At 35.8% G+C, this 11322-nt stretch overlaps 1 protein-coding gene across 2 annotated transcripts; it reads left to right on the forward strand.

The window, feature by feature from the left end:
• The first annotated feature begins 822 nt into the window (after positions 1-822).
• LOC128543464 (cortexin domain-containing 1 protein) lies at positions 823-2714 on the forward strand. Of its 2 annotated transcripts, none has more exons than XR_008365725.1 (2): positions 823-1066; positions 2090-2714. XR_008365725.1 is itself a non-coding variant. In XM_053513903.1 (2 exons), exon 1 carries the CDS (start codon positions 823-825, stop codon positions 1000-1002), a length of 180 nt encoding a protein of 59 aa, XP_053369878.1. In that variant the 3' UTR covers positions 1003-1014; positions 2090-2714. The 2 variants fall into 2 exon arrangements, 1 of the variants encoding a protein (XP_053369878.1); XM_053513903.1 differs by having other exon boundaries at positions 823-1014.
• Positions 2715-11322: the final 8608 nt, after the last annotated feature.

Below are 11322 nucleotides of genomic sequence, written 5' to 3' on the forward strand. Positions count from 1 at the left end.
GCCATTTTGCTCTTTTTTTCAGTGCTTAATTCCTTTCTTTAGGCACAAAAATGATTTCCAGACACTCATTCAGCTTCACTGGGTTTTATTCTCTTCGTCTACTACTTTCTTCTTGAAGGAACTGTAGTCTACTGAATGCTTTTTTTTTAATCGGTTTATCTCGTATATATCTGCCAGGTAAATAAGGGAACATTGCATCAGAGCTTGTATCAAGTCAGCGTTTACATCAAATCTTTGTTTTATTCTTATAAACTACTGTGTTTTGGTGAATCAGACACAGCTTTAGCTGCATACACAGTTAAGTCTTTAGTCTTTTCAACACTACTATGATAAATACAAGCCTGTGCATGCACTCACAGACCTATTGCAGGTTTTATGGTGGTTTAGCATCTTTTCAAATGTGCCTAATGTTAATTGCTTGAGTATTCCACACTTACTCTGTACTCTTCAGTGTTGACCCTGAACTACGGTCACTGCAAGAGAACTGTTTCCCTTATATTATATTATATTATATTATATTATATTATATTATATTATATTATATTAAATGAAATCTACATTAAAATAGCTAGCCTGTGTCAAAAGTGCATTTGTTTTTAATATTAAACACATCATATTAAATGACAAAATGTCATTGGGACAATATCTTAGCACATTAAATGAGCACACTGATCTGCATTTAATCACAAATAGTTTATAACATTAAATATAATTAGGAAAAATACATTAAAAGGTTAGCATTTCTATATATTTTTTTCTCAGCTAAACAATCAGGATGGTAGCGCTGGCCCAGCTCGATGTGGACAGAGCGAAGCAGAAGCGATGGAGGAAACAACGCCAGATCCCGAGTTCGTGGACGTGGACCAGGGCTTGACTTTGGCATGCATTGCCTTCCTCTGCCTGCTGCTGGTGGCCATGATCATCCGCTGTGCCAAAGTCATCATGGACCCGTACAGCGCCATCCCCACATCCACCTGGGAGGAGCAGCATCTAGACGACTAGCATGATCTGCAGGTCTGAAAACATAGACTGTCTAATGAAGGCACACAGGCATGTGGAACTTAAGGTACATGGAACTCATACTGCAAATATGTATACAAGTTATAATTCAAATTTAGCAATCAAAAGGGAAACACAAAGATTAACAACCATTCAGAATGATAGAATCACTTGTTAGTATACCTGGCAAAAGAGACCAAACATACTAATCTGTATATCACTGAACAAAATCTGGTGGGATTGATGAGGACTGTCTGCTGGATTTGGCAGATTTGGACACACTTTGTCAGTAAGTGACTGGAATTGGGCAAACTTTCTTTGAGTAGTAAGGTTGATCAAGCTTTCTATAAAAGGCTGGATTGGTCACATTTTCTGCGAAAGTGGGTGGGATTGGTCATGAAAGCCTGTGAGAATAGGTGGGTTTAGTCAACCTTTCTATAGTGGAAGGCAAGATTAAAGAAGCTTTCTGCAGTAGCAATGGTAGTACTCAAACCTAAAAGAGTAGAGAGATTCGTCAAAGAGATTGGTCAAACTTTCTGCAATAGAATTAATCACCTTTTAGTAAAGCAAAAGGTGGCTTAGTGGTTAGCATTGTCACCTTGCACCTCCAGGGTACGCGATCAAATCCAGCCTCTGTGTGCATGGAGGTTGCATGTTCTCCTTGTGCTTGGTGGGTTTCCTCCAGGTACTCCAGTTTCCAACCACAATCCAAAGACATGCAGATTAGGCTAATTGGCTTTCCCCAAAATGCCTGTAGTGTGTGAGTTTGTGCATCTGTGTGTGCCCTGCAATAGATTGGCACCCTGTCCGGGGACCTTGTGGCCCAAGTCTCCTGGGATAGGTACCAGGCCCCCTTTTCAACCCTGTATACAGAAATACAATGAGTGAGAGTGAATGAGTAAGTGAGTGTCTGCTAAAGCTAGCAAGACACTCACAAGACACTAGTAAAGGTACAGGAATAGGATAAAAACAGTTCTGTACTTACCTGTACCTCAGCTATTTCAGAAGAATCAGACCAAGACTTTATTTGTCTTGGAGGCAGTATATTTGTATTACGATTGGCTCAAAAAGGTTCTTTTTTGTCTTGCAGACAACCCTCTATCGAGGTTGCAAGGTCAAGTGAAATGGACTTACTCCAATAGTGAAGCACACCAACTTAAGACTCTACAAGCTCAGAAACTACCTACAGAACCAGGACCAGGCAGAACAACCCAGTACTGCACACAGCAACATATCAAATACATGAACACAACGTTCACTAAAGCAGTTTGAGAATGGGCATGTGAATGTTCGATTTTTGGGGTAACCTTTTCAGTTTTGTACATTTTTCTAATAATCGTGATGGATGATGTGTAAATTTAATGTATGCCATTCAGTGAAATGAAGCCTGGCTTGGAGGCATGCTAACAAATCTACTCAAAAGGACTACTCAACCTTGAAATTATAGTAATTTATATCAGTTTACAGTAAAGTGAGAAATGCAAGCAAGGTAGCATGAATGCAATCCAAGATAAGGCTTGTGCCAATAATCAGTTAACCGACATATCATGATAATCAACAAGCACCAAGTCATTGCTTTTCCATTACTCTTTGAGCTGTTTGCCTGTTTTATTAGGAGAGAAGCATGGACATTTGTAGACAACACTGTATTTTTTTCTAGAAGGCATTACAGTTTGAAAAACAAAGATATGTAGCTTCAAAGTTTTTTTTTATTATAAAAGAAGCAGTACAGCTAAACATTAAGTTATTTTTATATACTATTAGAAAATTATTTATTATTGGCACATGCCTGTTAGGATACGCAACCCTAGATCAAGCCATTAGGCTGTGGATCAATGGAATTCCCTTTATTCGAATTGTGACTGCCTTTAGCCACCACTTAAAGACCACTTTCTTTGCTCCTCTTATCTTGAGCCATGTCATTTAGCGTATTTATCTGCTGAAAATTATATCCATACATGCATGTTATCAAGTGCCTCAGCCAAAATCACAACAGCTGTCTAGTAGCAGCACACAATCAAGAATAATGTGTAACAAACAATAATGTCTTGACGACTAAAGCCGCAACTCTGCTGTGTTTATTTCGCCTGCATCTTCTTATGCTTAATAAAGCGAATGAGGATTTTAAGGGTGTTTATTGTTTTTATGAAGTGCCATGTTCACATGATGTACAGTGCCTTGGGTAAAGTATTTTTGCTTTAATGCAGATGCGCATGCAATAGATCTTTGAGCTCATGCACACATGCTTCAATAGATAAGAATAGGCATGAGAAAAATCTGACATCTGACCAAAGCAATGAACATCACAATTATGAAGAGAATTTATGCAGAATTTGAAATATTAACATTTGTTTAATTTCCTTTTAAATGTTTCACATTTTCAAAATCTATGGTTTATTTTGCAGACTTTTATTGCGGTCTTAGACTTTTACGTCCCTTCGTATTTTATTGTCACAGAAAGATTAATCACACAAGTGGATATTTCATTCCTTTTCATTAGCTTTGTTCCTATACTCTGTTCTGTTATAATAAAGTCTTATCTAATGTAATTTGTTGGCTGTATAAGTATTCACTGCCCTGGGTCACAAAAAAAGCTGAAGAAATAAGCAAAAATGTATATATAACCAAATATATTTGGTTATATATGCATGTGGTTATACATACTGTATATTTAATCAAACCCTGAATGATACTTTCCCACAGCATTGTCCTGAACATGCTATAATAGCCTCTTGGATTTCATGGTGTTCTTGTTTAGTTTAGGTATATTTAAAAAAAAAATAATAATAAATAATGATGTGATTTCTGATGCCAACTGGTTACACCAAATTATTTGCATCCTGCCTTTAACATAAGGGAATATTTTGTCTGGACTTAAGGAAATAAAATCCTAAATCTTTTTCCAGGTTCTAACACCGAGAAATGTGGTGAAGTGTAAAGGTAGTGAATGTATCCTACCAGTCAAAAGTTTGGACACACCTTCAAATTCCATGATCTGAGGTAATGTTAATTGGTGATTTTTAAGGCTGGTAACACTGAATGAACTTAATGAACTAGGTCTCTGAAGGTTGCAGACTTCAAAGGCAGCTCTCTTTAACATTATACAGCCTTTTATGTCTGCCGCAATCCGGAATCCTCATTCCAATAGCAAAAAAAGGAAAGTTAATTTGCACAGCTCCACAGGGGCCCTGACACACTCTTTCCAGGATATAGTATGAGCACAGGTTTAAATAAAGCATCTATCCAGTGGTATAATATACTATTGAGGCCAGTGTTGACAACCCTTGCTCCCTAATCTAATCAAGACTCTCACCTCATGTAGCATTTGAACCCAGAACTCCAACGGGAATTTGCTGAAATTAACTGAGGCCTGTTTCTTTTTCACTTTGACAGCACAAAAAACAGGTATTTTGGTGTAATTATTGGTAATATAACTAGCCTTATATTGCAGCAATCATCTATTAACTGAAAAAGTGGGCGATTATCTGTAATTGTAGGTGGTCCTGTCACTATTTGGAGTCAAAATGAAAAAGAACAGCTGGCAACCAAGAGAACTCCCTCTTTTTCTGATTTTACAGTTCTGTTGAAACAGCAGGACCAGTTCTATTGGTTTGCTATGCACAAAAGACATTTGGGTTTGAGATCAAAAGATGAAAATGAGACAAGAGAGCAGAATTCATAACAGAATGCATAATCAAACAGCTTTATCTACAGTAGATATGTTAAACAACAAGGCTCTTGTTCATGCCAGGTCATATAACTTTTAGTGATCAAAATTAGAATGCACTAAATATTTGGTTGCATAGCCCTTGCTTGCAATAGAGAGGGATGCACAAATATTTTCAGCTCCTTTCAGTTGGTGTTTGTTTTGGGGTTTTCTCCCTTCAGTCTCCTCTCCAGGAGGTGAAAGGCATGTTTTCTTGCGTTAAATCCTGATAATTGACATGGCCAGTCTAAATCTTTAAACTTCTTTCCCCTGATGAAGTCTCTTTGTTGTGTTGGCAGTGTGTTTTGGGTCATTGTTTATTATTACTGCATGATAAACTTCCTCACAATTAGATGCATTCATTGGTTCGAAGCAGTTATTACATCACTTTGCATTTTGCATTACATTGCTTTGATATTTTCTCCACTGGACCTGGTGTCATGAATGAAGGGTATGATTAATTATTTTGCCAAATAAGCCATCTTTACTGAAATGTCACCTACGATGATTATCAGTTACTGTCATACACTTGCTTTACCCATAACAGAGCATGAGTGATTACAATTCACGCAATTTGGTAAAAATTGTGGAATTAAATACAACTTTTGCCTAAATGTATAATTTTAAGATTAATGTTATTTGTTTTATTAATGATTGTCATCTATTGGATTGTGTGTTGGAGAGAAGTACAATATATAAAAATAATTTTGAGCTCGTACTGCCCAAGGGCTTCAATCTTGTGTGTGTTTTTTTATGTTTTAGCCACTTGTATAAGGCCATGTGGACACACTTTAATTTTTACCAGCTGCGTCTCTACCAATGAGTGTACTTGTGTCCTGCTCAGTTTGGTTGTTAATCAAGGTAAGAGAGCCTCAGGATTTCATCCTTTGTTACATTAATTTATGTGCCCCTCAACATTCCTTGGCAGATGGTTTGTTTGGACTAAAAATTGCATTTTAGACTCATGTTGGAAAAAAATGCCTTTTTGCACTTCATCTTTTGCCGTCATTTTTAAAATAACTTCCCCAATAATGAGATGTATAGATTTTCCTCTCCAAGAGGGTATATTGCCAAATGGAGCTAAAATGACTAATGAGCAGTTGTAGAAGTTATGTGCCCCAAGAAAATAAATGACTTATAAAATAATATATAAAATAGGAAGACTTGTTTTGGGCTATAATATATAATAGTAATTATTTCTTCAAAAGTTGGTTACTCATAAAATACTGAAACAGCAAAGGAGAAACAATTCATAACTACTGCATATAGACGGATTATTCTTTATATATGGCAAAGAAAGGCAAATTAAATAAATAAATAAAAAACAGGGTCTTTTGCAATTGCCTTCTGCAATCAGTGACCCTGACCTTAATCCTCAGGGCAAGACTGAACAATAATTAAAATAAAAAGATAAAGATAAAATAATGTACCTAAGTATACTGAACTTGTTCTCTGGGCCCAAAGTGGCCCAAATATGATTGTTTTTCCTTTAATCTTTCTGAAGATCTGCTTATATTAACAATAATTAATCATTAACTAACATTTACCATTTGCCTCTAGTCTGCATCAGCTTTTCCTCATGCATGCTCAAGGCTGTGAACAGATCTGGATTCTGTCAAACCTCTTGGTACAGTATAAAATATATGAAATATGTCATCCGTGGCACATAATTTATTAGGAGGTTTCAGAAAGCACATTGGCTTCCTTTTGGCTCGCTGTGTGCTCCTCAATGCACAGCTCAAGGTTTTTAATTAATAATTCTAAACAAGGCAGAAAAGCATTTGCCCTCATGGTGCTCATTTTATTTACAGTAAAACATCCCGTGCACTATTAAATTATTGTGCTAAAACATTTTTATACTAAAATGGCATTATTAAAAAAAATTTTAATTTAGAAGTTTTTAACATGGCCAACAAAGGATAAAATCTAGTGTAAAAAATTAACATTACTACATATTATAATACTATTTGCCCCAAGCTAATACAAATCTTTCCAATTTCATCGTTGTTACAAAGCTGTTTACATTTTAATTTATGGTCAAGTCTAAAAATATTTACACAAAATATGTTGCACACACTGGCTCCACTCCAGTGTCACAGAGGTTCAACAGTTTAGCCAGGAAGTATGGGCAAAAATATCCAGAACCAGATGTGCAAATCTGACAAAGACAAATCTTTTTAATTATGAAAGATGGCATTGAATCCAGAAGACTAATGAATAAATACCTTTTTTGTCACAATGTTTAATATTATACTAGATTTTTTTGAGTGACATTTATTAGCAATAGAATTGCAGTTTTTGCCCTTTGACCAGTCTGCACATATAAATAAGCTTTATGCATCCTTTCCACAATATATCCACATATTCCTATCCAATATTTGCTGCAGCATGAGGATTCTGGTACTTACTGTATGTTGCATGAATGCCTATCAGCGTGCATACCCTATGTGCTCCACCATTAGTTGTAGAGACATTCATCTCTTTGTCTTTCTTTGTTGTGCGAGTTTAAGGTTAAACCCACTGTGAGCACTCCATATGTGTTGGCACTTAAATCTGAAAGAGAGAGAGAGAGAGAGAGAGAGAGAAAGAGGGCGCAACTATATTGTCCCCCCATGACCTTTAAACATCTCAACCTCAAATTCAGTACCATCTGTTGCCCAGATTAAAGGCCAAGCCCCTACCAAGACTTCACAGTCAGCGATGACATGCACAACTCTACAATATAAATGTACACAGCTTTACAAGCTGTAACCTTTATGTGTTTAATTCAAAGGTGAAATAATGTTTTTATTTATTTTTATTTTTTTTTAAGTGACAAGTAAAATCCCATTTAGGCCATTGTGTTTTTTGTTCTGCACACTTCGTGGATAGCAGAGGTGGGAAGTAACAAAATATGTTACTTTATTTAAGATTGATTTTTTTATATGCTTTTCCATGCACCTAATACCTTTCACTACAATTAGAGAAAAATCCATACATTTCCGAACATGTTCTAAATCAGAATGTGACCCAGTAAATATCACTGCAATCTATGTTGCCATGCACAAACTATCTATGGAAGTATATATTATTAGACATGCAACCATTTAAGAGGTTAAAAATAAAGCTGTTATGTAGTTAACCTTTACATGTTCACCCATGTCCTTTAATCCATTAATAAATTGGGCATCAATAATACAGCATCAATCAGTATGTGTTTCACTTTTTAAGACTTTGTATTTTCCTACTTCCAATTGCATGAAGAACTTAAGGTTAAATTAGGAATGTTTAAAATTTGGATTAAGACTAAATCAGCATAAGTTTAACATATTTGTGTAAAGTAATAGTCTATTAGTCTTTAGCAAATAGAAAATGCTACTGGGCAAATGTGTCACATGATCCACACATACAAGCTTGGCACAGGTTTTAGCTGGGGCCGGGGCACGAGCCAGGAATTCATCCGGGGCCTTCCGCATGGCAGGCAAAACACCTACCAGTAAGCGACCAGTGGTATATATCCATGGCTCCAGAGGGTAACTTCCATTGTTAAATAGAACGTTTCTCACTAGTTTTTCAGTAAATTAGGACAACTCTTCAGGCAGACATGAAAAAAAGGAAAGACATAAATGTTATGTGGTGCCAACTGGAGATGTAATGTTTATCACAGCCCCAACGCAGGGCTTCAGAGGGGGTCAACAGGAGGTCGTGAGAGTGCTTATGATCCGTTTGGAGATAAACGTGGTGTTATTAATTAATAAACTTAAAAAGAAACAAAGAAAAATTAAAAACACAAAATAAACAGCTTCGCCGTCTGCGCGAGACCGAACGGGGCTCTGGAAACTAGAAATAAAAACCGTTATCCTCTCGGGCCCTATGCCCTTACCGAGGATTTATGGAAGAGAATGTATTTGTGCTTTGCACGAAGAGCTTAAAGTAAGAGCGCACGCTGAACTGAGGAGTGTCGCCTTTTCTTTCTCTCTCTTTCGCCGGGGTCTTGACAGACAGAGGCTTTCTTTGTCTCTCTCTCTCACTCACACACACACACACACACACACACATTTCATGCACGCTTGTTCTGTTCTGGTGTGTGGCCCTCATACCTTACCGGTGCTACCTAATATTCGCACGAAATGCGGCGTTATCAGGACCCTTTAATAGACCCGGACCCGCCGCCAGGTATCCCGGCTGATTGCCTGTACACCGCGAGTATAAATGGCCGCCTCGCCGGTTCTGAGCAGTACGGAGTATTTTTGCGCGGCTCTGCCTCTCGTGAGACCCGCGTCGTTACAATAAATGAATTGATTTGCTTTACGGCACAATATCACTTTCAGGTGATGGAGGCTGCCAAGTCATTTTCATATAAGATATTTTGAGAATGGTAACACAAAACTCTAAACGCTACGATGGGAAACATCTCACAGATTTGAAATTAATCGAGGAGTGAGACAAGGCTGCCCAATTTCTCCTTTTTTATTATTCCTGGTCACAGAACTTTAATCATTAAGTATCTTACATGATCCAGAGTGTGAAGAAATATCTGTTTTTCGGTAGATAAACAAATAAAATAAAGATTGCTCAACTAACAGATGAGCTTATTTTAGCTTAAAAGACAAAACCCAACTGACTTTTGCTTTTTGAATTAGTAAAACGTTTCTCCAGTGTGTCTGGTCTAAAATGAATCATTGCCAAATGTGAATTATTGCCACTTCAAGAATGTAAAGATTCTCATTTCAGTAATACTCCAGTAAAACATACAGTTAAATATTTAGGTATTCAATTAACTAAAAATTTTGTAACTAGGTAAAATCTTAACTTTAATCAAAAGTAATTTTCAACTCCTGGCTTCAAAGGGAAATTTGAGCTTGGTTGGAGTCCTTTTATCCCTCCCTCTCTTTTTATCAATGATACATTTATTAAAGACATCAGTAAACTTTTCTTAGATTTTGTTTGGAAAAATAAACCACATAAACTTAAAAAGGATGTGCTTTCCGGCTGTAAAACTCAAGGGGGCCTTGATTTCCTAGACCTTGCTGACACTGTCAATGCTTTTAGAGTTAACTTGATAAAAAATGTCTTACACATAGTAATTCCTTATGGTTCTTTATTCCAAGTAATATGTTAACCATGATAGGTGGCCTCTCCTTTGTCTTTAAAAGTAATTATTCCCCTTTTAAATAACGAATTAATTTATCCACATTTCACTAGCAGTGTCTTCCTGCCTGGAAACTCACAACTTTTTCTCAAAACTTTTCTCCTCACAAAATGGCCATTTAGAACAATGAACTCATTATGGTTCGTAATAAATCTCTTTTCTCCCCCAGATAGTTTGACAATAACATATGTAACATTCTTTATTTGATAAATCTGGCAATATGTTGACATAAGAGCAGTTCTTGATTCTCTATGGACTTTCAGTAACTGCTACAGAATTTAATCTATTAATGAGAGCTATTTGTCCTGGTTTAATTGTTCTCATTAAGAGTCACCTCATCTTTGGTTTATATGAGATCAGACAATCTATATTACCTTTTGATGGTATTGATATAACAGATAGGAAATGCAATAATAAACACATTCGCCAGATTTTTCAAACTCAAAGAAGAATTAATCTGAGAAGGAAATTTTTTTGGAGATCTTATATTTAAGATATTAACTGGTATAAAGCTTGGCTTATGCTTAATAAATACTGCATCTCTAACAAAATAAAAGATATTAGTTTTAAGATTCTCCACAAGATTTACCCTTTATACTGTTTTATCTAGATATTTGGAGGTAGAGAATAAATGTTCTTTCTGTGATACATTACCATAGATGAAACTTAGATGAATTTGTTCTTTAAGTGTGAGAAAACAAATTTTTAATTCTCCTAAAAGACCACCTCTTGGACCTCCTCAATGTACCTTACTCCCTTAGAATATATATATATTTTTTTTATGAGAATTCGGAAAATAAACCTCTTGAATTTGTAGTTAATTATTTTTGTTTTAAATGCAAATTATTTTTTACATAAACAAAGAATTAAAAAGGAACAATTGTATTACCCCCTTTTTCAAAATCAAAGTGACCTCACTTTTTTTAATTATCTTAAACAAATTCAATTTAATAATAAGAATAATAGATTTCTATATTGCTATGACATTGTTTTTAATTGAAGTAATGTGTCTCTTGCTACATCTTTTCCACTGTTTATACATCATATCTATCCTCTCATGTCTTTTACCTTTACTTTGGACTGCCATATTTATAATTTTTTTGTCCTTTGTGTTTGATTTGTTGTAATTTATGTTTGTTGTTGTTAACTGTATCTATTGTGCTTGTATTTGTATTGCTTCAAAAAAAAAAAAAAAATAAATAAACAATAATAAGGTGGACCATGTCAGCAAACTATAGAGCTCTACATTGGTATGCATATCCGGCATGCTAACACTTTTATTTATTAACATTTTTAATCTGAATGACCTCTGAGCAGTAAAAGCAGAAAGTGAATCACAGTAATAGATGATGTACTGAGATGAATGAGATTATGGCGTGTTTAAAGGCGGCCCAGTGCTGAGATGAAACAGCAATTGCTAGATCATTACGAGTCATTAAACCGCAGCAGGTGAATTTAGAGTGCAGACAGGGCAATTAATCAAATG

This window comes from Clarias gariepinus, chromosome 15 (assembly GCF_024256425.1).
Source record: "Clarias gariepinus isolate MV-2021 ecotype Netherlands chromosome 15, CGAR_prim_01v2, whole genome shotgun sequence".
Taxonomy (NCBI): Eukaryota; Metazoa; Chordata; class Actinopteri; order Siluriformes; family Clariidae; genus Clarias; species Clarias gariepinus.